General features: G+C 38.4%; 1 protein-coding gene across 10 annotated transcripts in view; it reads right to left on the bottom strand.

The window, feature by feature from the left end:
* LOC148871088 (protein RRC1-like) overlaps positions 1-24,195 on the bottom strand; it is a 47,064-nt gene that overhangs the window by 19,295 nt on the left and 3,574 nt on the right. For all 10 annotated transcript variants that reach the window (XR_016107086.1, XR_016107087.1, XM_088969016.1 and 7 more), the window contains exons 5-14: positions 15,951-16,011; positions 15,676-15,816; positions 14,878-14,997; positions 14,592-14,757; positions 9,451-9,563; positions 9,163-9,234; positions 1,879-2,100; positions 1,690-1,748; positions 1,489-1,573; positions 934-1,071 (exon numbers count right to left, since the gene is read on the bottom strand). Coding sequence is in view for 8 of the 10 variants with exons in the window: in XM_088969016.1 (XP_088825142.1) it covers positions 934-1,071; positions 1,489-1,573; positions 1,690-1,748; positions 1,879-2,100; positions 9,163-9,234; positions 9,451-9,563; positions 14,592-14,757; positions 14,878-14,997; positions 15,676-15,816; positions 15,951-16,011 (1,177 nt within the window). In the remaining 2 variants the exon portion in view is untranslated. The remainder of the gene's footprint in view (positions 1-933; positions 1,072-1,488; positions 1,574-1,689; positions 1,749-1,878; positions 2,101-9,162; positions 9,235-9,450; positions 9,564-14,591; positions 14,758-14,877; positions 14,998-15,675; positions 15,817-15,950; positions 16,012-24,195) is intronic.

Here is a 24,195-nt window from a genome sequence, read left to right as displayed (position 1 = left end):
TTCCCCCACTCTAACCATCCAATTATTCAAACTAGTAATCATATAATCAAGGCATAAGCCCTACGCACCATTGGATAAAGAATATTGAGATAAACTGAAACAAAACCACACCTATTCAGCACTAGATCAGAACCTGCTAAGGTTTCATTGCACCATCAACACCCTCCTTCGATTAGGGTTTCAGCAGACCAGCACCATCCCATGGCCAGACACAGCTAGGGTTTTTCAGTAATTGTCACTTGGGGCCACTAGGGTTTCAGTAGAAGTACAGCCGCAAGACTTACTAGGGTTTCTGCAAGCACAACCGCCAAAGAAGATTGAAAACACAAGCCGCCGCTAGGGTTTCTGTAAGTGCAGCCGCTAGAGAGAACTGAGACCAGCCACCGCTAGGGGTTTTTTTTTTTTTAGATAGAAAAGTAGCCACGTCCAATCCTCTTTAGAAAGGCTGATGCTAGGATCGTAGGTCTTCTCCAGCCCAGAAATTCCGCTCTGATACCATGTTGTTGCTTGTGGTGATTGAGAGAGAGAGAGAGAGAGAGAGAGAGAGAAAGAGAGGTACGGATGATAGAAAGAAAAGCAAACTCAGTACTGGCTGCCGCCAGTCTTCTATTTATATTAATCTTTATAAAAAAAAGACAAAATTACAAATATGCTCCTGGCGGCATATCCTAGGATAAGAACAATAAGAAAAAAAAAAGAAAGAAAGGACTAGTAGCTGAAACTGTCCCACTAACATTAGTTACAAGGAACACTTGAGCCTTACAACACGCAATATCTCAGAGACCTTGAAATGAGGAAGAATATTGAGTTGCATAAAGTTAAGTCTTAAACGTTCTAAGTTCCAAAATCCCATGTTTTAATTAGAATAGTTAGCCTTCCATGCACAGACCTGGAAACAAGAACAGTTATGAATAAATGCAGTATCAGAATTACCTCCCCTGCTGCATCAGCATTATCTAAAGCAAATCCCATAGCTTCTTTTATCTGACTCCTTTCTAATGTCAAGGCTCGTAGCATATCCTCAAATTCATCTCTCTGTTGATCTGTCAATGTTTGTTCCGGTTCCACACGCTGTAGAGGCCAGTAAGGGAAAAATAATACATAATCAGATAAATATTCTTCACTGACAGTCCACAAGATATTTATATGACATGATTTTTCTTTTTTGAAAAAAGGCCAACTTTATTCGAAAAAAGAGAGGGACATGATTATATTATCTGTAAAGATTCATTGCACGGGCAATGGTAAAATATTGGGTGACAAGCATGAGAATGTGGGTTCAAGTCTGAGAGAGGCAACTTTGTGTCAAAAAATTTACAAAAAAGAAAGAAAAAGAAAAGGCTAGAGGTTAGTCTATATTAAGTCATCCTTCCCAAAACTGTGAGACTGACATTGGGTAATAGCCCTTCTTATGACTAGATTATCTGTATCCGGAATTATACCAAACATTGAACAGAAGCACTACAAAGCAAAATAAAGAACAAATACCCTGCTTCTTCCAGCTGCAAATGTTGTACCAGACTCTTTTTCATGATCTGGGCTCTTGACTTGTGGCAGAGGTGGTGGTATCCATCTGAACACAAAAATGGAAAAGATGAAATGAACCATATAATTAGGTTATCATGTACATAAGACTAAATAATTTGCAGATAAAAGGCTAATTACAAGTAAATTGCGCAAGGACATTACCTCCCACTCCCAGTTATCATGATGAAAGGCTCTGTTCGCCACCTCTGAAGAGTATCACCCTACATTTGTGAAGCACAAGAAATTTATGAGCTATGCTAATTTGAGATATCATGCCTCCATTACTAACACAAATGACCCAAAGAAATTTATAGTACTTTGAAGTCCAATCAGAAATGCAACAAGTTGTACCTGTGCAAAAGAGTACAACCTCCAAACATAGTATGTATGCTCTTTTGACCCAAGTTCAAACAAGAAGTTGAAAAGTGGATTACCGCGACCTCTCTCCATTATAGCTTGCTCAAAAGCACATCCTCCATCAAGCACATGCAGAGCCATTGTATCAATCACATGGCAGAGGTGATCATCTTTAGGGGGAATAACCATTATATCAGGAACATTTGGAGTAAGAACCTACAAACAATGTTAAAACATAACAAACACAATTTCATCAGAAACGAAATCAAATTTAGTATATAATAGTTGTCAACCAAACAACCTCGTTTAGATTGAAGAAATCACTTAACTTCAATTGTGAAGTCAGGTTTTTTGATCAATAACCACAGATTTCATTAAATGGTAGTAAACTTACAAAGAATAACGTATCTTAACTCCCCAGAAGCTGGGAATGCACTCAAACTGATTAAAACAACAATTACAATTGAGCCCAGAACCCAGAAACCCTATTAACCCCTTGCCTAGCTAATCCATCAGCAAAAGAGTTGGCATTTCCCTTTACCCAAGTACACTGAACTTCCATATTCTTGATCAGCCAATTTGAACTTTCTCTTTTCATTACTGTAGCTCCACATCTTAGAGGTGTCTTCTTTTAGCCAGTCCACTACAATCGCAGAATCTCCCTCTACAATCAACTTCTTGACATTAAGGTCTTTGGCCCTTTGTACCCCTTCCAAAGTTGCTAACACCTCAGCCCTCAAAGAGCCTCCCACTCCAATAGAGCCAGAGAACATAGCAATTACAATACCTTTCTCATCTCTTGCACTCCCCCAATACCCGAAGGCCTTGGATTCCCCATGCTGCTGCCATCAAAATTTAGTTTGATAAAACCAGGGGGCGAAGGGTTCCATGTGAGATTCGAGGTCTTCTTACTTGAGGCTGAACTAGCAATTTCTTTCCATTTTCTTAACATATCATCTGTTGAAAAATCTGTGAACTCATCCATTGTTTTCAGCCAATGTATTACCCTTATATCAATCACTTCTAGCATAGTTTCCAAACCTCTCCTTTTCTGAAAAGATCCTTGAATTTATTTCCTCCCATATTGTCCAACAAACAGCAGCTCTCACACATCTCCACATGATTCTTGATCTTTTCGTTGAATAGTCAATAGAGGAAGAGGAAAACAAGCTTTGCACGTTTCTTGGGGAAATCCACCTACATCCAAACAAAGAAGCAAACCATTCCCAAATATTTTTTGCCAAAACATAGGATATTAGTAAGTGGTAACCAGACTCACCAGTAGCTTTGCAACGAACACACCAGTGTGGAGATAAACAGCTATTGGGTCTTTTTCTTTGAAGTAAATCACGTGTTAACTCTTTCCAAGAAAGCTTCCCAATAGAAACTTCCAACCCTCGGAGTTATAGGTTGACACAACACTTCCTTAATAGGGAATGGCAAACCAATAGGAATTTCCGATTGTATTAGGGCTTTAAAGAAGGAGGCACAAGTAAAGGATCCGGAAGGAGATGAAGTCCAAATCCTACTATATGTATTTGTAGGCTCCAAGAAAATCCCATCAAGAATGGATAAGAGAGTTGAGGTACTATCCAATTCTGTATCCCTGAGTGCTCTTCTCAAGCCCAAATTCCAACCAAACCCAGAATTTGAATTTGAGGAAACAAGAAATGTGGCAATTGGTTATTTTTTGAAAGTGGAACCGGAAATTGGTCTTTCAAAGGAGACTCCCCAACCCAAACATGTTCCCGAAACTTTATGAGGTTACCCGAGTGTACGTCATACCTGATCCAAGGAGAAAATAGAGGCAAAATAGCTTGGATTGATTTCCAAGGTGATGCTCTTGTAGCCATAGCCAGAATCCCAGAGTCCAACCATTCTCTGCAAGCCCATGAATACTACAAATTATCTTAGACCACAACTTTTCCTTCTCCAATGAAAATCTCCACAGCCATTTCCCTAGTAAAGCCAAATTCCTCTTCCTTATGTTTCCAATGCCTAGCCCTCCATCCTGCTTACTCCTACACACCATCTCCCATCTAACCCTATGGTCCTTTTTCTCCTCCCTTGGCTCCCACAGGAAATCTCTCATTAGCTTTTCCAACTTACTAGCCACCCCTGTAGGCACCTTAAAAACTGAAAGGTAATAAATGGGCAAGTTAGCTAGAGTAGACCTAAATAAGTTGATTCTTCCTCCAAGAGAGAGAGTTTTTCTTCTAAGATGCAAGTCTCTTCTCAAACCTCTCCACGACTGGGATCCCAAAACTTCCATTTTGAGGATTATCTCCTAGGGGAAGACCAAGATAAATTAGAGGCCAATTTGACACTTCACACTTAAAAATGTTTGCACACGCAAGGATCTCACTTTCCCCCATAGTCACACCAACAACACAACTTTTATCAAAGTTTATTTTCAAATTTGACATTTGCTCAAAGAGTTGTATTGTAAGTTTCAAATTCCTAATCCAATTCATGTCCCCTCCCTCACAGAAGAGAATCGTATCATCTGCAAACTGCAAATGTGTAAGTGGTATGTTCTCCCTACCAACTCTCCACCCTTTGATTAGCCCTCTAGAATCCGCCCTAGAGATCAATCTCCCTAAGACGTCAGCAACCAAAGTGAACAAGAAAGGAGAAAGGGGGTCTCCTTGTCTTATTCCCCTCAATGCTAGGAAAAAGTCCACCACCGTTCCATTCACCAAAATAGAGCAGTGACAAGTCCTAATACACCCCAAAACCCACCTGCACCATCTATATCCAAACCCAAAGTTGGTCATCACCTCCAGCAAAAAGGACCAGTCTACCAAATCATAAGCTTTTTCCAAATCTAGCTTACAAACCACACCCTTTTTCCTTGATTTCTTAAAATCCTCCACACTCTCTTTTGCTATAAGTATTTGATCGGTTATTTGCCTTCCCCTCACAAAAGCTCCTTGGTTATTTGAAATAATGGTATTGAGCACATGTATAATCCTAAGGGACAAAACCTTCGCAATGATCTTATACAGACTATTAACTAGATTCATTTGTCTATAGTCCCTTGGTGTGTTGCTTCTCTTTTCTTGGGAACCAAAGCAATGAATGTGGAATTCAACCCCGGATTAATCACTCTTCTATGAAATTCATCAAAGACCAGCATTAAATCTCCTTTCAAAATCACCCAATAGTCCTGATAAAATGCCATCGTAAAACCATTTGGGCCTGGAGCCTTTGACCTATCCATGGAAAACATTGCCTCCTTTACTTCCTCCACCTCAAATTTTCCCTCCAACCATTCCCTATCTTCTAAGCTTAGGTTTGGCCATTCCATCCCCTCAACCCACACCCTATTATTTAAGGGTTTTCTATAGATAGATCTGAAATGGTTTGCAAATGCCGTAGCAATCTCACCCTGATTAGATAAAGTGATCCCCTCCACTTCCAAACTTGAGATAAAGTTTTTCTTCTTCTCCCACTTGCCAAAACATGAAAGAATTTAGTATTCTTATCCCCCTCCTTCAACCATTTACACCTTGACTTTTGTTTCCAGCTAATTTCCTTCTTGAACATCCTCCAGTTGTTTTTGCAATTTCCATCTTTGTTCTTTGTCCTCCTGTGTAATACAACCCCTCCCCTCCTTCACATCCAAATCTTCCAGTTGGCCAATCACAGCTTGCTTTCTTTCTTCTAACCTCCCAAATTCTAAATTATTCCATTCCTTAATTTTACCCTTCAAGAATTGAAGTTTCTTATGGAACCTCATTCCATTCCATTCTACTATAGGCTCACTCTCTATCCACCAATCCTTGATTTTATTAATAAAACACGGGTGGTGTAGCCACATATTTTCAAATCTGAATGGGGCAGGCCCTGTATTTCCCAACTCTTCCTCACCAATCATAATACGCCAATGGTAAGACAGGTTTCAGTAGAAGGACAATAGATTAGAGAGATAGAGAGAAGAAAAAGGAGAAGTGGGAATGAGAGTAACAGATTGTGGGGCTCAATTGAGAACCCATCTCTTTTTATGCATTAGCAATCAGGAGTAAAAATACAGATTTGCCCCTGGAAAGGCAGCAACAGTTACAAAAACTTCATAACAATTAAAAAGAGGTCCAACACACCAACCCGCCCATAACTAAAGAATAAAAAGAACAAAGTAAAAAAGCCCACAAACACCTACTAACAAACATAAATATGCTGAAACATAAAACAATTTATTCTTTCCTACACTCCCCCCCAAGCTGAACATATATGCCAATCATGCCCAACTTGCTAAGTGTGAATCTTAGAGCTGCCTTGGAAACTATCTTAGTTATTATGTTTGCCCACTGCTCATCTATCATCACAAAAGGAATGCAAACATCACCAATAAACACTTTTTCCCATATAAAATACCGATCAACTTCTATATGATTGGTCCTATCACGCTGTACCGATTGTGTGCAATATTAATGGCTGCCTTATTGTTATAATGGCATTTAGGCACTAAACAGCCACACCTATCTTCCCTAATAATGATTTCAGCCACAATGCCTCAAACAAACCATGAGACATCATCCATGGCACAATATTCTGATTCAAGACTAGATCTTGCCACCACATTTTGCTCCTTGCTATTACAAGACACCATATTTCCTCTAACAAAGGCACAATACCTAGAGGTGAACCTTTTATCATCAAGGGATCCATCCCAATCAACACAAATGTAAACCTCTACCTCTTAGTGATCATGCGTTGTGTATAAAATCCCTTTACCTGGACTTCCCTTTAGATAGGCAAGAATCCTTTCTACTGCAGTCAGATGTGATGTAAAGGGTGCATGCAAGTACTGACTTACCACACTAACTGCATAGGATATAACCGATCTAGTCATGCATATGTAGAAGAGTCCCCCAACTACAAGTTCTTTATCTTTGATTCTTTTCTTGGTTCAAATGTCAAAGTTTTTGAACATCCCATTGGATTTTCCCTTCTCGATTCACTTGCACTGTGGTATCCCAAAAATAAATAGATAAATAAGGTGCACCATATCCAAATTTAAAACCAGGGGCAAATAGACAGCAATTCTTTTGGACAGAAATGTAGGACTCTCATAATGTGATGGGATAGGTGGAGTATATGCAGCCTATATAGTGTATTGCATGCTATCATGTACATATTTAATCTATTACATACATTGCAATAAAAGTTATAGTTACCTATCAAAAAACAAAAATGTACATCATATCAGAAGAAAAAGCTGTTAATGGTTATATTTGTTATCTTATAGACTGAAGGCATAGTAGATGAAATGAAAAAAAAAAAAGGCAAAAGATGTAAGATAAGACACAAAGGCCTCCAGATGCAGGATGCTTCAGCATCATGAAACCACATTTTCTTAAAAAGGAAATTTTTCATAAGTTACTTAAATGTGCTTAACCTATTATCCATGTAAAACTGAATTGATACTGGTCTGCTGGAACTAATTAGGGAACATTTTGATAATGTTGCATAACATGAAACCAAGCCCTATCACTTTCTGCTATGCAAATTGATTAAAAAGAAAGAAAAAAAACACCAGCCAAAAGTTTTTTTTTTCAAATAGCTCCTAGTCAGGTCTTCCAATTAGTCAATTAAATCAAATAATTATAATATTGGGAAAACCTTTCCAGTCATGGATGTTTGGGGCAAACCAGTTCTTTTTGTTGAGAAGCTTTCTTGGAAGGTGCAACACTTGCAATTTACTCTAAGGAAAAAGAGCTAATTGGTGCTTATCCCCTAATTGGTGTATCTTTCTAAGGCTAATGGTGAGAGCTGCTATCACTTATTCTTTGTTTGATTGTAGGTCCCCCACCCCTTGCCAAATGTACAAAGCTAGTTTACTTCTTCCTTTGTTAGGTTGCCAAAGAAAAGAGGTAGAATATTATGGAGATGTATAAAATCTGCAATTTATTGAACAATCTGGGAAGAAAGAAACTCAAGGATTTTTTTTCAGAAATGGAAAGGAATACAGATGCCATTATTGTAGTAGTAACCATTAGACTGGTGCATTCGGTGAAATCTCTGGAATTGTTTGAGGATATATCTTCAGATATGATAATTAGGAATTGGAAGGAAGTGGCTAGTTCAGCTCCACTCAGAACCGAAACTAATCGTATTATCCCCACCAGCTTCTGGATTTGATGGAAGCAGTGAAGGTAACCCGGGGCCTTTTGGCATTGGAGGAGTTTTCAAAGATGAGGGAGGAAAAGTCATTGCTTTATTCTCTGGTCCTATTGGTTTAGGTGATTCACTTAGATCTGAGACATTGGCGGTAATGGAGGGGTTAAAGAAGGCAAAGGAACTAAACTTTAGAAAGCGTATTGTTGATGGTGACTCAAAATTGGTTATAGGATAATTGCAAAAGGAGGATAATGGGTTATGGAAGTTTTCTAATGAAAAAAGGAAGTTCAAATGGTTAGTACATGGTATGGAAATTCAGATACAGTGGATAAAGAGAAGTGCTAACTCCTTTGGTACTTCTGTGCTGTGTTGTAAATTTTTCTGTTTCAGAAGTGCTAACTCCATTGGTACTTCTGTGCTATGTTGTAAATTTTTCTGTTTTCTTCTAGAGAAGGGTTATGAGAATTTACCTCTCCCCTAGCTTTCTTTGTACTTTTTCCCTTCATTTAATAAAAGGTTATGTTATTGATCAAAAAAAGTCAAATCAAATATTTATTACTGGGTTTAATGTAACAAAAGAGTAGAGGGTGTCAAGATTTACAAGATGGGAACTGAAATCAAGAAGTACCAAGAAAATTTGACTCTTCCAAAATAAGAAAATGATTGCTTGAAAAAATCTCTTTATTGTCTTTTCTGAATAAACAACAGATGAGCAAGTATTAGGAGCCAAAACATTGGAAAAAATATTAAAGGGAGAGTGTTCCAATATGTGAAATTATAAACAACAGTTGCATGTTATCTGCAGATGATTAAGAGAAAAAAATGCAAAAGATCAAACCATATGGTGTAAAACCTTTCAAAACTAACAGAATTCCTTGACAGTGAGGTCCATCCCTTTTACAGTTGATGTAGGATCTACCTTTCAGCCAGTAACAATGGTAAAAGACAGGATATGTTGGTTCCAAGTTAAGTATGAATAATTACAAGATTAATGGAAGCAGTTAACATGTTGCAGACATGACACCTATCATATAATGTTAACATAAGAAACTAGTTCATGTATATATACGCCAAAAATAACCTTGATAACTAGAAATATAATAAAAAAGAAAAAAAAAAACTGAAATAGAACTCTAAGTAATTCATCTAACATACCAGTTCAGAACTCTGGCTTGTAACGGAAGTAACTGGTGGACCATCAGGACCAGACAAAATCACAGTGCCACCCTGTCAAACATTCTATGGGCTTCAGTATCATAATAAGGGACTTGTGGGAAAACAAGACTAAGTAGGCATGCTAACGCAAGCCAAGATTATTCAGAGAAAAAGAAAACATTTCAATTATACTCTAAATGGAAACCATGTACGTAGGCATAAACATTGGAAGACATTAATGCCTATAAGGAAGAGGAAAAATAATGCAAAAATGGTATCATAACCAACCTCCTTACTCCTGATGGCCATATGTCCAGGTGGAGGAGCAGGCAAAGCTTGTGCTGGAAGAGAGACAGACTTACCCCAACCAATCTTCAACTCGTATTCGTAAACAACAACACCTGAGTACATTAATTTTTGTTAATGCTAAGATTGTATGCCTCAAAAATATCTAAGCAAAAATGCAGACAAAAGCAATTACCAAGAGAAATATTTGCAAAAATCTTACCCAGGTAAATGCAGTTATTAGCCTCTTACCCCTAATATATGATAACCTTTTATCACCTAACTCAAGTTGAATAATCTTGTAAATATTAATAAAACATTACTCCCAAACAGAGGTTTTTATCAAGCTTAAATTTGATGGTAGCAGCTTGGGGAATCCTGGACCTTCAGGTATTGGAGGTATTTTTAGAGATGATGAGGGCAAATTCATTGCTATGTTCTCAGGGCCAGTTGGAGAAGGAGACTCCCTGAGAGCAGAAGTGTTGGCAGTAGTGGAAGGCATTCAAAAGGCAAAACAATTGAACATCCAAAGGCTATTTGTGGAAGGAGACTCCAAACTGGTGATTAGCTGGTTACAAAATGGGGGATCAGAACTGTGGGTTTTCAACAATGAAAGGAAGAAGATCAGGTGGCTAACCAGAGATAATGGAAATAGTGGTTGGGTGGGTTAAAAGATCTGCTAATTCTGTAGCAGATGCCTTAGCTAAACAAGGGGTGGATAGAGATTCACTTTTCTGGGCACAACTGTAAGGAACCTGTTTGTAGGGGGAGAAATAAGAGGTTTTATCTCTCACAGTCCGACTGTATTAATGTATTGTATCTTCCACTATATTAATTAATAAAAGGTTGAGTTATTGATCCAAAAAAAAAAATTTACTCCCAAACGATAATAAATCACCTAAAAAAACTCCCCACTCACAAGTAGCACTCTTCCACTCCTAAAGCCATTCTATATATTGAATGTACACGGATGTATAGAACATGCAGGCTTTCAGGTATTCCTTTTTTATTTGCAAAAATAACATGTAACTTTATTGGGAAAAAGCTCCTGCTACACCATGAAATAGTTCCCTTTCTGTTTCTTTTTTTTTTATTTTTTTGAGAAAAAGGTCAAGTATTGTATTCATTTATATGCTGCAACCATGTACAGTGAATCACTATACAAAAAATGCCACCAGGCTAAACCACCTGGTCTGATCAAAATATCAGAAAAAAACATATGATTCTCAAAAAATAAATAAATAAATAATGAGGTATGTTCTGTTGTAGCTAGCCAGGAATAATAAGACCCAATCACCCTTCTAGTGACTTCTTCAGTAGAGCAGCTCTTATTCTCAAACATTCTCTGATTTCTTCCATTCCAAATGCACCAAGAAACTATTGTAGGAATGGTGATCCACAGAAGTTACAGTAGAGCAGCTCTTAACATAATAAAATCTTTACAAATCACCCAAAACCTTGGTGTGCCCCATACTAGATTATCCTTTATGATCCCTGTTCTTGTTAGGGAATCAGCCAAGCTGTTAGCAGCTCTTGGAAAACACCTGAACAAGCAGTTCAGACTTGTACTCAAAGCCCTTGTTTCTCTAATCAGAAATTTTAGTAACATACTGTTTCTTCCCCTGAAATCATCCAATTAACCATAATTTTACAGTCCCCTTCAACCTGTAAATCCGATCTGCCTTCATAGAATTTCCATTACCAAAAAGCCCTAAGAAACTAAGCAAGAACATCCCTAACTAAACCATCAATACCTGACCCACCCACCCACCCCCGAAACAAAGTTGCCTAAGTTGTGCCCATCAAAATTTCATTTACTTCTTCCTTGGTTTGGAGTTCCTTAATCTACTATTATTTGCTGTCTTCTATTAGTGTATCACCAACCTTGCATTAACTTATCCATGGTGATTCCTTTCAAATCATCACATATTGGTATCCAACGGATGCTTCTTATTCGATGAGTTATGTTAGATAATTACAATTGATTTCTTATTCCCAAAAGTTCCTGCATTTATGACAAGGAAACAGATAATGTTTTGCTTTTATGACAAGGAAACAGATAAAATGAGAACAGGTAATGGATTGGCAGTAAGATGGGTTTATAGAGAGGAGATGAAGCAGTTTAAATGGTTAACAAGTGGGATGAATCTAAAAATACAATGGGAAAGGAGGTCGACTGACGAATGGGCAGATGTTTTGGCTAAACATGGGGTGGTTAGGGATCATTTGTATTGGGATCAATTGTAATGGATGGTTGACAGGGAATGGCTAAAGTTATTATTGTTGTTGTTCCGAAACCTATCTGGGAGAAGGTCTGGATGAAGTTTCCAACAAGTGTCCTTAGTATGCTTCGGTTTCTTGCAGTATTCACATATCACTTCTTTCTTCTCAGTCGGCCCTTTCGGCTTTATTCCAGCATGTGCAAAGTGTTCTGTAGGTGGTCCCTGTAATTGTACTTGCTGCCTACTCTCTTCACTACTTACAATAGAATATGCTTGAGCAAGAGTGACCTCATCTTTGGCCAGGATGTTCTGCCTACTAATGTCAAACTCAGGGTTGAGTCTTGTAAGAAACTCAAATTTCATCCATCCTATGTGCTCTCCCATACAACTGTCTCCACAACATCAATTTCCTGCCATAGTGACTTCAACATGGAGTAGTAAACTGCTACACTCTTCTCCCCTTGTCTCAATAGACTCTAACAAAACAGACTCCAAGGGTACTCCATTTTTGCTCGCTCGCCTCCGCTTCAACAAGACCCCCCTTTCAACTAATGTTATGCATCTTTATTCTTCTTAATATAAAAAATTTTATTAAAAATAAAGAAAAAATGAGATCCCCTCTTCCTCTTCATCCTCTCCCATTCCTCCTTCCCTCTAACCCCCCCCCCCTCCTCTTGAGGAGGTTTATGCTTGACTCTTCTAGAAACTCAAAATGCAAATTACAAAAACCTCTTCCAAAAATAGACTACAAAAAAGGGTTGTGATTACTAGGCATAAAGCCAAGAACAGACCAAATGAATCAGTAAACCATGTAAATGTGTAATATCAATCAAAGACTGAATGAAACCCAAAAAATCCGTTCCCATCAATTCAACATAGAGATAAGTGGCCTTCTTTCTGTATATGGAATACCACCAATATGTTTGAACACGATATTTCTTTTATTACTTATTTTGTCTATGCAGTAAACAATAGATAACCATATTACTTGGAAAAGAAGACAAAGCATCACTAAGAATTCTCCCTTCAGCCATTTGTGAACCTAGTGCCAACAGCAGGGTGAGGCTAGGGCTGTCAGCTGGTTGTTGACATATCATAATCAGATCAGGGTAACGGTTGCACTAGTTCCATGCCAATTAATCCTTCTAGACTCTCTCCTAATATGAGACAAGCTCATGTAGTTGAGACAAGGCTTAGTTGATTTGAGTTGACTCTCTTAAGATGGACCCAATACAATATGAGGTTCTGCATAAGCAGGCATATTCAATGGATTACCATACATGACCAAATACACACTTTAAGTTTGTCAATATATACAAGGTAATTTCCCAACTACGAAGAGTTCAACATGAACAACAAGAAATAAAAAGAGATGGAAAGCAACTCAACAAGGAGAAATGATTACTAGTTTGGCTTTCCTTGTTGATGCAATGACTAGTAGGAGCCTAAGAATTCACTAGTCTACCACAGGAAAGATATTCTCTAACTACAAATATGTAATAAAATGATAAAGAATAATAGAACACTTAAGGGGTGTTTCAGTATCATGGTCATTATTCCTAATCGTAATTTCTAGGAAACAGACCCCATACAGTTATTCTATTTTACTCATTTTTTTTCTACAAGGAAAAAAATATCAATTTATACTTGGTTTGGTTATAGCCTGTTTATGTTTTCTCAACTGCACCCCACACACTATATCAGCAAAAGAGTTAAAGTTGGCATGAGAGAAAATTAAAAATAAAAAAAATGTTTCCTGAAATAGAGAATACTTCAAGAATCAACAATGGCCAATTTTCAAATTTGTTTTGACTTTTGAGAAAGCAATGAAGAAATAACAGGTTTTGTTTTGTAAACATAAAAAATAAAGTTGGGTAAGAGTAATGCTCTTTGTTTTTCAAAGAAAAGTGCAACCTTGACCATTTGATTTCTCCCCTATTTGTAGCAATTCCATCCAGCATATCACTAATTGGAATAAAGCCTAAAAGAATGCTTCCACTGTTCATTCTTTATTTTTATGCCCCCTTTCTATTTTATACTTAAAGCAACTAACATGAGTATGACAAAATAAAATAATATATTATATTATTTCGAATAGGGACCATTGCTCAAATCAAAGGTATAATATTGGGCCAACAGGCATGAGAAAATAGGCTCAAGCCTAAGAGAGGCCCTTTATTGAACAAAAAAAAGGTTAGGTCCATACCAATCCACCCCTCCCAATGCCCCATATACCTAGGAATAACATTGGATAAAAAAAAACAAACATTGGATAATGGCCTCTGTATGGAATTATTTCACATAACAAGAAACAAAGCCATGCAAGTACAGCTTTAAAATAACTTTGTAGTCGAGTAGGTCGAGTACTCATTAGTTGACTTTGTTGATGCTTAATTGTCTTAGGCAGCAGTCTTGAGTATCAACTGACTAGTTGGTGATTTAGTCATTATGGCCATGAATTGAATAGCTAGTTGACTAGTTGACAATTTCTGAGAGTCAGATTGGATCGTGGAGGATGCAGAGTTTATTGGATCACAATATACAAATCTGAACCCAACCCTAGGGCTTATATACCAATCAGAGACACTAGAAATATATGTTCAGAGTAGCTTTAGTTAAACTGATCAGCAGAAAGATCTGAACCCAACCCTAACTGTTTGAGTTAGACGAAAGGTACTTGGCAATTGTGCAATTTTAACATCCAATTCCAAACCGAGAGTTAGGGTGTCATTTTTATTGGGACAAATAGAATCATTTCACCAGTTTAGGAAAGCCACATTTTTGCATCCACAATAATCTGTCAAGGTAAAATGGAAGATGCACATAAATACATGTATTCATTCATAGAAAATGTGGAACCAATTTATGAGAACAATCATGCAACAAGTGTCTTCCCCATGCAACATCCAGAGAGGTATAAACCTTGCATTTCATCCTTTGCAGCATGTGCATCAGCTCTATTCATAAAGGCAACAAAACCACAGTTTCTTTGCCGCCTCCTCTCCTCTTCTGTCCGAGGCCACATTATCTTTACACTGGCTATGGGCCCAAATCTTCCAAAAGTCCTCAAGAGAAAATTCTCATCCACCTTACAAGAGTTAAACCAAGTAAAAAACAATTAGTATTTCCCCAGACCCCAAATTGCCAAAGCACCACCACCAAAGCAAATTAAGGAACAAGAGAATGATACAGAAGAATATTATGTCACCTGTGGTGAGAGATTTCCAACATATAGATTTGTAGTTTGTGGATCCCCATCATCAGAGGACCCAGGAAGTTTCCCACTCGGATCAAAATCATCTGGAAGCTCATCAAATCGGCTAGATGGCTACAGAAGAATATCAGTTATGTAAGGTATTATCTATGCCTCAGTGAAATATTAAGTAAATGGCATATGATCCATTACAAATAAAACATGAAATGAAATAGAACTGGAGTCACAAAGTATTCATTCTCAATACCATTAGGAATGTAGAACCATAAATCAAAAAAGATTATATGGAAAAAGAAAAAGGAACAATCATAAATAAGTGCAATTAAATACCCAAATCAATAAGTTTGGGTCTTAAAGAACAAAAGTTTTTTCTGAATCCATTCTCTGAAGAAGAGATGATCTTCACTTTGGGTCTTATACTTCCAAAATTTAAAGGGATGTCAAAGGAGGTTCTTAGTTTGGTTTAGGGTTTTTTCGAGAGGGATTTTTCAAGCAGTTAACTTTGTACTTTCTCTTTTTTCTCTGCTGTTTTTCTCTTTGTGAGTTGCTTTTAGAGTCAAAGTTGTGTTGATTCCTCATCACCCTGGTTAATGTACTCTTCCTTTTTATTCAATAAATTTTCTTTTTTACCAAAATAAGACCCAAATCAATAAGCAACTGCTTCAGATACAAACTCAGTGAATTAGCAAACAAAAACAACAATAACTATGATGATACTGTGGAAACAATCACAATTGCTGCCAACAGTGAGCAGAAGCATGTACTAGGAGGTTAATATCAAAAACTACTTACAGCAGAATGCTCACTATGGCGTCCTTCTCGCTCTTGATTCCGCCTTTCCCGCATTTCTTGCTCAAGCTTCAGTTCCTCCATAAAATTGTCTATGTTCCTTGACTTCCCTTTTTCTCTATTCTTTGGCCTCTCCTCATCCTTCTGTAAGGTATAATCTAGAAAGTTCAGGTAACAGAAGAGAAGAAAAACCACTTTATAGGGTTTCAGGAACTTGTATAGCATAAAATAGAATAACTTAACCAGTAAAGAAATAGCACCCATAGTCACATGCTGACCTTCTTTTCGGGTTCTTTCCCCTTGGTTGCCAAAGGAGGTGGAATGAAAGATGGAACATACCTGCAAACTGAAAAGGTTAGCCTTTGATCTCATGATACCAAAATATTCTTTTGAAATAGAAAAGAGTTGTGTGAGCAAATGCCAAAACAGGATTTGTTTTCCCATCTCATTTTAGAGCAACACAAACAGGGGCTACTGCTTTGTGCTATGGTAAAATGTTAGGCTGACAAACGTTAGAATGCAAGATTGAGCCTGAGAAATAGCCCTTTGTGCAATAAAATTCCAAAGGTTTAGGAGCCCATTTGTGAAAGATAGCTAAAACCAACATTAAGCAATCACACCTTTATGTTAGAGCAACATGAACCTCTAAGAAGTAAGGTCTGAATGAAACTTTATGTTCAATAAAAGAAATTCCAAGTAAAACGATATTCAGCCCCTATATTTTCAAATTTCTCACTTCTTTCTTATTTCTCTTCTCATGAATATGTTAATTTACTTCGCTCTTTGTTGATTTTCTTGTTCTAAACTTCTAACATGAACGTTATTATTTTTTATGAAGAATTTTGATAATTACTAATGAAAGATGATTATGGAACCTAGGCAATAACCCAGGGATTCAGAGTTTTATTGAAAAAAAAAATCCACTACCCAGGCGCCTAGGTAACAAAGTGCCCCCCTATTGCCTAGCCTCACATTGGCACCTTGAAATCAATGAGACAACGCACAGTATGAGCAACTAAAATTTCAAGTAAAATGACTTGTAACAACTATAAGAAACCTTATACTAGCTATGTTTATCTCAAAGATTAAACTAAAAGTATTGCCGATGTTGACAGTGTATCTCCCAAAAATTGAGGAAAGATCTAATCAGTATAAATCAAAAGGGGAAAATTGGAAAAGCTATCTGCCAGTGCAGAAATAGACAATTACACAATTAGCATGACCATCCAACAAAAATAATCCATGACTTCATAACCATGAGGATACTAAAACCATATACTTTACAGAAATAATGGCCCATCCAGACTAATAAAACACTAACATAGATGACAAGAAGTGTGTTCCAATATATTTCTGGTGAAGTGGGAACTAGTGTGCAAAAGTAAAATGCAAGGCGGGTTAAGTTGGGGGGAGGGGGGGGAGGGTTGATTGAGAAGAACAGCGCCCTGCTTGAGAAGTGGTTATAGAGGTTTCCTAGAGACAGAGATAACTTTGGAGCAGAATGGTAAGTAGCATTCATGGTGTGAGGGACAATGGCTGGAATGCAAGCCTCTCTGCTCAAGTAACAAGGTCTCCTGACTCTTCTCCATGGTAAGCAATTTACAGCATCCTACCTTCTTTTCTCAATTAGGTCAAATATGATATCCACTCCAGGGACAAAATTTTGTTTTGGGAACAAGCTCCATTGGGTGATTTACCCTTAAAGACCATTTTCTATCTTTGTTCTCCCTCTCTGCCCTTAAGAAATTCACTGTGCCTTCTTCCTCGTCTTCTAATGGGTTTAACTGGGACTTGGGGCTTAGAAGAGGGGTTAAAGACTCTGAGCCACAGGTGGTTATTTCCTTGCTTCATTGTTTGGAGGCAATCTTTCTTGATCCTTCTACCTCAGATGCCAGCATTTGACCCAACTCCTTGAGGGTTTTCTCGTGTGTGCCCTTCTTTAAGGACTTGGATTTTCATGCAGTAGCAGTCATTCCCAATAAAGGAAGTTCGGTGTAGTGTTATTTCCCCCCCCCCCCCAAAGTTGAGGCTTTTTGTCAGGAAGTTTTCCATAAAAAAAAATATATCCGTCTTGATCTTCTACAAAAAAAGGCGACCAATTGTTGTCTATCCCCAAGCTTGTGTTTTCTATGCAAAGCTTCTGGTGAGAGCTGCTATCACTTACTAATCTCCTATCCTTTTTGTGGATTGTATTTGGAAACAGTTAGAAGAGAGCAAGGCTATTGCGGCAGTGTACTAGAGTAGTTGTTTTATGGATGGTACGGGACAAACAAAATGCAAGAATTTATAAAGAGCAAGAGACAAGGAGACACTATTTGAGTGTATCATTGTGAAAGTGGCACACTAGGTGAATATTTCCAACCTATTGTACCCTTTTTCAATAACTGATGATATTATGGGAAAATGGAAGGAGACAGCTGAAACCTCAGTCACCAAGAGTACTACATTTAAAGAATGTAAACCACCTCATGAGGGCTTTATAAATTTAAATTTTGATGGAAGAAGCATATATAAACCTGAAACTTTCAGGTGTAGGTGGGGTCTTCAGGGATGAAGAAGGCCACATAATATCTCTGTTTTCTGGAGCAATTGGGGTGGGGAACTCACTAAGGGCAGAAATGTTGGCTGTATTGGAAAGGGTTAAAAGAGCAAAGGAATTCAGTATATAAAGACTAACAAAGAAGGGAACTCAAAGGCGGTGATAGAATGCCTCCTGAACAACGAGGAAGCTATGTGGACCTACAGGAATGAAATTAAATGCTTCAGATGGTTGACAAGTAACATGGCAGTTGTTGTACAATGGGTCCAGAGAAAAGCCAATTCTATGGATGATTATTGAGCAAAACAAGGGATCATTTTTTCAGGCCAAGTTATAATATTTTCTTGTCATATTAGATTGTAAAAGGAATGGTTAGTTGAGGCTGACCATCCTGCTACTACTTTGTAGTTGTTATTTTATATTTAATGATATTTTCACTGTTACTGATCTTTTAAAAGAGAAGTGTTTGAATATATCTAATTCCAACAGTAGAGAGTGCCCTAAATGGCATCTTTAATAGGAATCAAAAGAAATGATAGCCTAGACCTGTAGTGCTTTTTATTTCTTTTAAGTAGTGTTTAAGGTTATGTTTATTGGTTATGGCCTTTTTTTTGTGTTTTCTTTAATTATTTCTTTAGTGTTGGCCGCCCCATTAAGGGCATCCAAGTAATTGTACTTAATTTTATAATTAAGTTAATAAAAGAGATCAAGGGGGTTAGAGAGAAACTTCAACCACTCCTACTAGAGGTTCCAAAATTCAGTCTAACCAAAACCATCCTCAATAGAAATCAAAAGGCTTATCTCTGATCCCCAAGCGCCTGGTTCAAACTGTCCCTACGACCTATAACAAAATTCTACAGTTATCTTGGGTTTTTGGGAAAATCTCCAAGAACCTACCTTGGGCTTCAACTAAGAATGAAAACCTCCACAAAAATTCTCCAAAAACCCTCCTAACTAGGCTTCTGTTATGGGCCCGAGAATAGGATCTTGTCACGGGTCGGTCCATGGGAAAACTTCCTGTTTTCCCTTGCTCCTCCCTTTTCTTGAGGAACTTATTTTGGTGCCTTAATGGTGATTTGTTCAAGAGATCACCAACTCTCCTCACTCTTTTCTTGACTGAAATTTTCGATGCCTTTATTGAATATTATCAGCTCCTTAAATAGGAGATTACAAGAGATAAGAGTCTTGCTTTTAGGAAGACTCCCTACTAATCTATACTACTGAACAGATAAGATAAGAACACTGAATAGATAAGACTCCCTACTAATCCTACTACTGAAAAAAGATAAGATAAGATAAGAACACTGAATAGATAAGACTCCCTACTAATCCTACTACTGAAAACAGATAAGATAAGAATGATGAATAGATAAGATAGAACTGTATCTAGCTGGAATTAGATAAGATGAGAACTGAGAACACCCAATTACTGTTGTTGCCGGCGGTGATACTTCTTCCCAATAAACTCGTCCACATCATTACTCCCCTCCTAGACTAAAAGCTTGTCCTCAAGCTCGAAACCAGGATAGGTGTCTTGAAACAAAGTCAAAGGAATCCAAGATAGGTAGAATGATTTTGCCCTCCTGGATCAGGTTCCAATGAAGGGGGTTCATCCTCATCTTCCTCTTGTTCCACCAGGAGGCAAAAAAGTCTCTTGCACTTGTGCCCTACTGAGTAAAGTTCATCACAATTAAAACATTGTCCCTCGCCCTGCGTTCCGCCATCTCAGCCCTTGACAAGTGCTTAATAGGGGGTGCAACAACGTTGCTCCCCACACTGGATGCCGATCTGGAATTGTTGCTCGTTTGTGGTTTCTGTTCTTGGCTGGCTACAGAAGAAGGGGCCATTCCGGGTGTTTTCGGGGGTGCCCATGATGTCGGCAGCCGCCTTGTACTGAAGGTTCCACGGCTGAGTTGCAACTTGCATTCGAAGGCACGAGCTAGATTCATGGTAGTAACCAGGTTGGGGGGATGTTGCATCTCCACATCCACCCTCAAGGGTTCTACTAACCCTGCGGTGAACATGTCTACCTGCTGGTCTGGTCGTACCGATGCTGCTCTAGCAAGGAGGGTCTAGAACTGGTACTAGTATTCAGCCACCGTTCTCGTCTGTTTGAGGTTGATCAGTTCACCTAATGGGTTGCTTGTTAATGGGGGCCCAAACCTGAGAAGGCAGTAAGATTTGAATTGGGTCCAACTGAGCCCGGGTTCCTCCTGTTCCAATCGATAGAACCAGAGTTGTGCCTCTTCCGTCAAGTGGAATGCAGCTAGGCTAACCTTGTCTCTGTCTTTTGTCCGCTGATTGTGAAAGAACTGCTCGCATTGATAAAGCCACCCCAAAGGGTCTCCGGTGTCGTTGTAAGAAGGGAGCTCCAGTCTACTGTACTTGGGAATGACCGCGGCTACCAGGGCGACGACCTACTGTTCGCCGGATGATTCTGTCAAGTCTGGTCGGCAGCTATTTGTGGTTGCAGCCCCTTCTGGATTCCTTTCCTTGTTAGAGAAATACAACTCCATCAAGCGCCGTAACTCTCAGACATCATGCTTGATTTCGCTTACCTCTGTGCTGTTCTCCACGAGCCTGTGCTCCAGTTCGTGAACCCTGGATGTCAACTGCTCCAGATCGCCCATGACGTTTGGCTCTGATACCAAATTGTTATGGGCCCAAGAATAGGATCTCGTCACGGGTCGGTCCACAGGGAAAACCTCCTATTTTCCCTTGTTCCTCCCTTTTCTTGAGGAACCTATTTTGGCGCCTTAATGGTGATTTGTTCAAGACATCACCAACTCTCCTCACTCTTTTCTTAACTGAAATTTTCCATGCCTTTATTGAATATTATCAGCTCCTTAAATAGGAGATTACAAGAGATAAGAGTCTTGCTTTTAGGAAGACTCCCTACTAATCTATACTACTGAATAGATAAGACTCCCTATTAATCCTACTACTGAAAACAGATAAGATAAGACTGCTGAATAGATAAGATAGAACAGTATCTAGCTGGAATTAGATAAGATGAGAATTGAGAACACCCAATTACTACTTCTGCCGGCGGCGATACTTCTTCCCAATAAACACATGCACATCAGCTTCATAAGTTGTTGATTGATCAACCGATCAGTTCTCTATGCAGAAATTTGTTTGGCAAGAGATTGATCTGATTGAGACTGTTGTTTGGTGTTGCGCAAAGGTTGTAGAAACATATAGGAAGTTCGTGGAGAGAAATCAGGTCTTTGAGTTCCTCATTGGACTCAACTCGGAGTATGATATTGTGAGGCATAATTTTTTAGCAAAGGATGAGGTGACTTTGTCTTAGGCGTATGCTATGGTGAGCAGTGAAGAGAGCAGAAGACAAGTTAAATTTGTTGAGCCATAGGTTGATCACTATGCCAATGTCGGGATGAAGCCGAAGGATAACACTAAGAAGAAAGATGTTATCTGTGAATACTGCAAGAAGCCTAAACACACTAAAGACACCTGTTGGAAGTTGCATCCAGAGCTCATTCCTGCCAGACTCAAGAAAAAAAATGGTGGAAAAAGGTTTGAAACTACAAAAGGTGGAAATACAAATGTAGCCACCTTCTCACAAGGTGAACAAGGACAGGGTGGAGAGAAGTCAGTGGGAGAACAGCTTGAAGCCGCCAGGGCTAAGTATGAGAAGTATTACCGAATAATCATTCATCTGGACCTTGGATAATTGATTCTGGTGCTTCTAACCATATGGACCAAGACTAGTGTTTCACAATTATTCACCTCTTACCAACTCCTTTTTGGTCGGGATAAGATATCCCTTGCTGATGGCTATTTTGCCCCTATTATAGGAAAAAAAGACATTAAGACCTCTAATGCCCTGACCTAGTGCTTTAAAAACGCAAGAGCCAATTTGCACCTGAGGCGCAAGGCGCAAGCAAGGCGCGTGCCTTTTTAAGAAAAGCGCAAAATTACAAAAAAAAGCTAAAAATCAATAAAAAAAAGTCAAAAAATTCAAAAAAAATGCCAAAAAGTATTAAACATAATGTTAATAAAAAATATAAACTTAAATTTTAAAATAAATGTTTTAAAAAACCTAATATCTAAAATTAAAATACATAAACATAACATGTAAAGCATATTCAAATGAAATTTTAAAAATAAAAGCAAACATATAAAGCATTTTCAAGCATGTAAAACCCACAATCTCTTTTTCTCCTTAATTGCATTGCTTCAAGTAGCTAATGTGATGTAAAACATATTGCATTCTTGATTCTCTGAGTCACCTTTGTACCACGCCCCTCCTTAATTGCATTGCTTCCATTCGCTCGCTTCGCTCGCTCACCGAAGCTCCGAGAACCCCCTATTTGCTAATGTTGCTTATTCATTCATTGCAATAAAATATCTTCTTAAAAGGTAATAAAGGTTATAAAATCATTATTTTTTATGTGAGAAATAAGAATTTCAAACCCTAACATAGACTTGTCCGGGCTTGGCTCGAGGGGCATGGTCGGGGGTCTGGGGACGAAGCCCCCGGCCCAACCGTTAGACACAAAAAACAGCAAAAAAATGCAAAAATTTAAAAATGGGTGTGCGTAGGACCTGGGCAAGGCGCATACCCCAAAATGTGCCTCGCCTGTGCGCCTAGGGGCGTGCCTCAGGTGTGCCTTTTAAATCACTACCCTGACCTTATCATCTGTTCTTCATGTACCTAAACCTAATACCAATTTGCTTTCAATTAGTAATTTGACTAAATCCCTGAATTGCAATGTGACATTTTTCCCTTCATATTGTGTTTTTCAGGACATGAAATCTTAAAAGGTGATTGGGAGTGGCCATGAGGCAAATGGGTTCTATCTATTAGACATGCCTGAGCAAAGCCAAGTACAACCTAAGAGAACTACATTTGTTTCAAAGTCCACTAGTTGTATTATGTTATGTCATAGTCATCTGGGTCATTTGTCTTTTTCTTCATTGAGTTAGTTGTTTCCAGAGTTATTTAAAGGAATCAGTCTACACTGTGAGTCCAGTGAGTTCTCAAAGCATTGTAAGAACATGTATCCTTCAAGTAATAAGAGTTCGACTATTCCTTTTAACATTGTTCACTCTGATGTGTGGGGGCCTTATCATTTACCATGTATAGGTGGCTATAGATATTTCATCCTGTTTATTGATGATTTTTCACGATATACTTGAATTTACCTCATGCGCTTTCGTGTTGAAATGCCTAAACTTGTGTAACAATTCCATGAACACATACTAACTCAATTTAACACCCGCATCAAAATATACTGATCAAACCATGCTAAGGAATATTTTGATGACCTTACCTCCTATCTTGAGAAGTTTGGGGTCGTTCATCAAAGTTCTTATGCCTGCACTCCACAACAAAATGGAATAGTAGAAAGGAAAAACAAACATTGTGGAAGTTGCAAGGAGCATCCTTTTTACTACCCATGTTCCTGTGAAATTTTGGGGTGATGCAGTTTTAGCAGCTACCTGCTTTATTAACTACATGCATGTTCAAGTCTTGGGGTTAAAATCTCCTTTTGGAGTCCTCTTTCCTAGTGTTGAGATTTTCTCCATTCCTCTACAGGTCTTTGGTTGCACTTGTCATGTCCACATTCCCAGTTATAAGAAACATAAGTTTGACCCCAAGGCTCATAAGTGCATCTTCCTTGGTTATGCCTCCACACAAAAAGGGTATTGTTGTTTTAATCCCATTACTGGCACCCGGTTTGTTTTTATGGATGTCACCTTTGCAGAGTCAATTCCCTTTTATAATTGTCCTTCTAAGGGGGAGAAATCTCTTTAGTTGTTTTCTTCATCCCTTCCTTTGCCAACTCTAGTTAAGTCTTGTGTCGAACCCTCCATAGCTACCCCGATTCCCATAGAGGGATCCTCTTCTTTGAGGTCTTCCATTCCTCTTCCTCCCCCTCCTCCTGTTAATCCTCTAGTTTTTACCACTCATTCTATTCTCTAGAGGTGGTACCAGCGACAAAGGCTAAGGCAAACAC

The sequence above is a fragment of the Nelumbo lutea genome, chromosome 2 (assembly GCF_056320005.1).
Source record: "Nelumbo lutea isolate HS-2025 chromosome 2, American lotus-T2T, whole genome shotgun sequence".
Lineage (NCBI taxonomy): Eukaryota > Viridiplantae > Streptophyta > Magnoliopsida > Proteales > Nelumbonaceae > Nelumbo > Nelumbo lutea.
Note: the sequence above shows the minus strand (reverse complement) of the source record. Positions and strands in the feature narration are given on the sequence as shown.